The sequence below is a fragment of the Eurypyga helias genome, unplaced genomic scaffold (assembly GCF_000690775.1).
Source record: "Eurypyga helias isolate BGI_N326 unplaced genomic scaffold, ASM69077v1 scaffold15457, whole genome shotgun sequence".
Lineage (NCBI taxonomy): Eukaryota > Metazoa > Chordata > Aves > Eurypygiformes > Eurypygidae > Eurypyga > Eurypyga helias.
The window spans coordinates 55914-59947 of NW_010259980.1; the positions used below are offsets into that span (position 1 = coordinate 55914).

The 4034-nt window shown below is 47.7% G+C and overlaps 1 protein-coding gene across 1 annotated transcript in view; it reads right to left on the reverse strand.

Annotated features, from left to right (window-relative positions):
• The window catches only part of SZT2 (seizure threshold 2 homolog (mouse)), a 58542-nt gene extending 54617 nt beyond the window's left edge, over positions 1-3925 (reverse strand). The window contains exons 1-4 of the mRNA XM_010154860.1: positions 3830-3925; positions 3485-3658; positions 2969-3139; positions 936-1067 (exon numbers count right to left, since the gene is read on the reverse strand). Coding sequence (XP_010153162.1) covers positions 936-1067; positions 2969-3139; positions 3485-3658; positions 3830-3925 — 573 coding nt within the window. The remainder of the gene's footprint in view (positions 1-935; positions 1068-2968; positions 3140-3484; positions 3659-3829) is intronic.
• Positions 3926-4034: the final 109 nt, after the last annotated feature.

Consider the following 4034-nt stretch of genomic DNA (forward strand, 5'->3'; position numbering starts at 1 on the left):
CCAGCAGGACACACTGGTAAAGGTATTTACTTCCTGCAATCTTCTTTCTGTTCCAGGACTCTCAGTCTTCACATGCAAAGATATAATTTTCAGCTGGAATATGAGATTCAAAGCACTTCAGATATGCAACTGCAATAGATCAGCAGTAGCCTCCTGCTCATCTGATTCTGAGACTTTTTTTTTTGCCTAAGTTCTAATAACTAGTGCTAAATAAGGACTAAACCTCAGCCAGGCAGATAATGCCTTTGACTGCAAGAAGGGTGCCCATAGATGTAATTGTGACTGCCACGTGCACGTGGCAGCAACCCATTTTTCATTTCCAATATCTTGATGAGAAATCAACAGACATTCTGCATCCGTACAGAGTCTCACTTTTAATTTCATCCTAAGCTGTATGTTATAGTGCTGTCATTAACTTGCTGATACGAGATCTGTGGCCAGATCTGCGGCTAGAACAGCATCTGCCACAGATTTCAAGGAGTATTAGAAACTGCCCTGCCTGTTCATTCAGTTTCATGCTAAGTTTTTGTGGTAACAAAAATATTTTCATTCAATAAATATAACAATGGAGAAGGGCATATTCACAGCTCTTTATAGATTAATGATACAGGCATAATCACCTCTCCCACCATGCTTTTCAGTGAGAAAGCACGTTCTACAGTTTGTCCCATGATGTACAAGAGGTCAGGCTGCTTTACTGCACAATAATCGTGGGGAAGGTAAGCATTCTCATCAGTCCTTTAAACACTTACTAGTTCTGCTTTCCTCAGTGTTCATGTCTCTACACTGGATCCCATACAGTTGTATTACAAACTCCTTAGTTGTTCCTTCTCCAGACCTACGCCACTGCTCCTCTTGCCACCCCACCCCAGAGAGGCCTCAGAGCGCAAATCTCCAGGGATCCAAGAGACCCCAACCACCTCTGCCCTCCTTACCTGCGGTTTGGGTTCATACTGTTGCTGGAGCATCTCTGCTACTTTGTTCTCAAAGGCACATAGCTGTGTGTAAACTTGGTGCAGAAAGGCCTCTCGCTTTGTCTCATCCAGCTGACAGCCCTGGAATAGTACCTGGCCCAAGGACACATGTGTCAGTCATCGAGTTAAGGTTTTATAGCACCAGTTCCCAAAATGGTACACAGGAATACAACTCTGCACAGTGGAGCTGACACATCCTTGACAAATACAGGTACAGCACAGGCCTCTTCTCACTATTCCTGCTCAGGGCCCACTGCCTGTGAGCGGATGTCTTGTGGCATCTGCAGTGCACTCCGCAGCAGATGCTCACATCACTCTGTGGGAAATCTCCTCTTCGGGCAAGAAATTTCTGTTTCATTTGCTTGTTTTAGGATAAGCAGTTGTGAAGAGAAAGCAATGTGGGATCCTTGTCAGAAGCCATTAACTCTGGTCTGATGTTTCTAAGGAAGGCCTGCAAGTCTAGTCTACCTCACCTATAGACTGGTCCAATTATCTTCCAGTAAGTGGCTGGATAAAGGAACACAAATCGAAATAAAGAAAAGAAAAAATTAGACTGTACATTACAAAAGAGGCTGAGTGATGTGACAGAGTGAGCCTGCCACCACAGAAACTCCCCAGGCAGGTAGGCAGGACACTTGTGTTTACAGACACCACCGCTGTACAGGCAATCTCTGTCCGTCCACCACGAGGAGGCAAAGAAGTTACAGCGTGTAGACAAAGAGCTCAACAGACAGTGGGACACCGCATGTTATCCACGTTCCCTCACCCTTACATTGGCACGACCTCACAGTGACATAGGAAAAGTAAATGATTATGATACAGACCAGCTTTCCTGGATGAGTGTTACACATACGTGCCTCTTCCCCCATAAATGGAACATAAAGCTTATCCAGTTGTACCCAGAGATCACAGTTCCTGGCCTCGTACAATAAACAGGTCTTCAGAGAGATCCAAAGAAGAAAAATGTAGCAACTTCAGAGTGCTCAATTTAGTGTAAATAGAGGAGATACTGAGGCAAAGCATGATGGTGTCTGCAGGATAGCTGCACAAGATGACACACAAAACATCACTGGCAAATGGAGCAATTCCTGCTACGCTTACTTTGGTAGGACCTGAGAACAGACCAAAGCAAGGGCTGTGCTCTTCAAGTGCTAGACAGGCCATTAAAGGCCTCAGCCTTGCAGAAGGCTTGGGCAGAGCTGGGCTGGGGAGACAGAGTGGGGGAAGAAGCATAGAGTGGTACACCACTCTATTACCATAGAGTGGTAACAGGCTCCTCCTGTTACCACCCACTTGCCCTGGTATTAGAAAAGGAATTAAAAACACCATCAGAATAGTGAAAATACTGTGAGGTGGAAGAGATCAAGGATAAACTTCAAAAACCACACTGGCAGCATAAACCAGCCTTCAATTTATTAAACAGATCATCCCTGGCTCAAGTTAAATCTCACTGACAATTCCAATACTGGGGCTGGCTGCTCTCCCCAGCAAGGAGAAACACATTCATACCAGTGCATAAAGAGAGCAAGGTTTGTAGGAAGAGTAATGTTTAAATAAACAATTGCTACACAGCTGGAGCAGGCAGACAAGCTTTTGGGCACACCAGCTCCTCTTGAATGCTTCAAGCTAATTATAACAGGCCAATAAGAATTAGTGAACAGAAAAAAACAAACAAATAAAGAACGACAAGAAGCACAGATTTGACATGAGGGAAATATTCCGTGTGGCCCAAGTCTGAGAGCATGCCTGTGGGCGGCGTTCTCTGCTGGGCCCTGCTGCCCCAGGAGAAACCCCCACTTCCTGCCCAGAAAGGAGAAGTTGCTCATACACGCTTCCCCATCGCATCAGGCTGCACATTTTAATGAGACAAGACTGCAGAATCACAGACAACAGAGCCCAGCTACCACATGCCCCCACTTTCCTGTGTTCACAGGAAGCCCATTGAGCGAGTTGCTCACGCGCTGAGCCATGCCAAGGGAGAGGCTGAACGTTACCTGATGGGACTGCAGGCCGATGATGGAGGAATACGCCTGGATGGTGACAAAGATCTCTGGCTGGTAGATAATGTCTGAACCAGGGATACGAAAGGGCCTTAACAATCCCACCAAGCATCGGGAAAGGGCATGAAACACTTCATCAAAAATTATCTCCCCCGTTGAGTCATCCTATAGAAACAGAGAAAGAGAACAGCTTGTTCATCTTGTGGGACTTTCAATCTAACTGCTGGCTGCCCCACCATGCAGACCCAACAGCAAACACCCATCTTCAATGACAGATGGATTAAAATGACAGCTCCCCATAAATGAAAGTCACACACGGAGCATTCAGCAGAGAAACAGGATCTGCCATTAAGCTGCCCAGCTAGGAACGCTGCATACCTCCCGCCTGGGAAAAGCAAGACTTCTAAAGAAGTTAAGAATAACATAGAGAGGAATAATCTTTCTCAGCAAATAGAAACGGGTCCACCCTTTTAACACAGAACATCCCAAAGAGGCAGCTTCTGCACTTACCACAATCCCCGTGGAAGGGCTCAGATCAAGTTCAATCACAAATCGGTACTGGCGGGCCAGGAAGGTGACCCGGGTAGAGGGCACGAGGAGGTAGGGCCTGGGCTGGACAGGCTCGTCTGGCTGCCACCCATTAGGGAGGATGCTGAGAACATCAAGTTCATTTTCTGACTTTACCTACAAAACACATGTGAGAACGTGAGAGAATGCTGGGCCAAGCCAAAGGCAGAATGAGAGAAAGGAACTAGGTTAAAATCTTCTGCAGGCTTCAGCTGCTCACGAGTGGCACCGAGCCAGCTTGGCACACCGGGCCGTGGTGACACCACCCAGAGCTGGGCACCAACTCACCAGCTCCGGCTCAGGCACGGCCCAGATGACCTGGTGGAGTCGGCTGAGGACCCAGGCGAGGCGCACGTTGCGAGAGATGCGATAGTCTTTCTTCATCAGGAGGAAGACGTGCCCTGCCTCCTCCACCTGCGCAGAGAGCACAGCGGTCCCGATCACCCCAGGGCTCGGCGGGCACCCCTCCCGACACCCCTCCCTCTCGTCACCG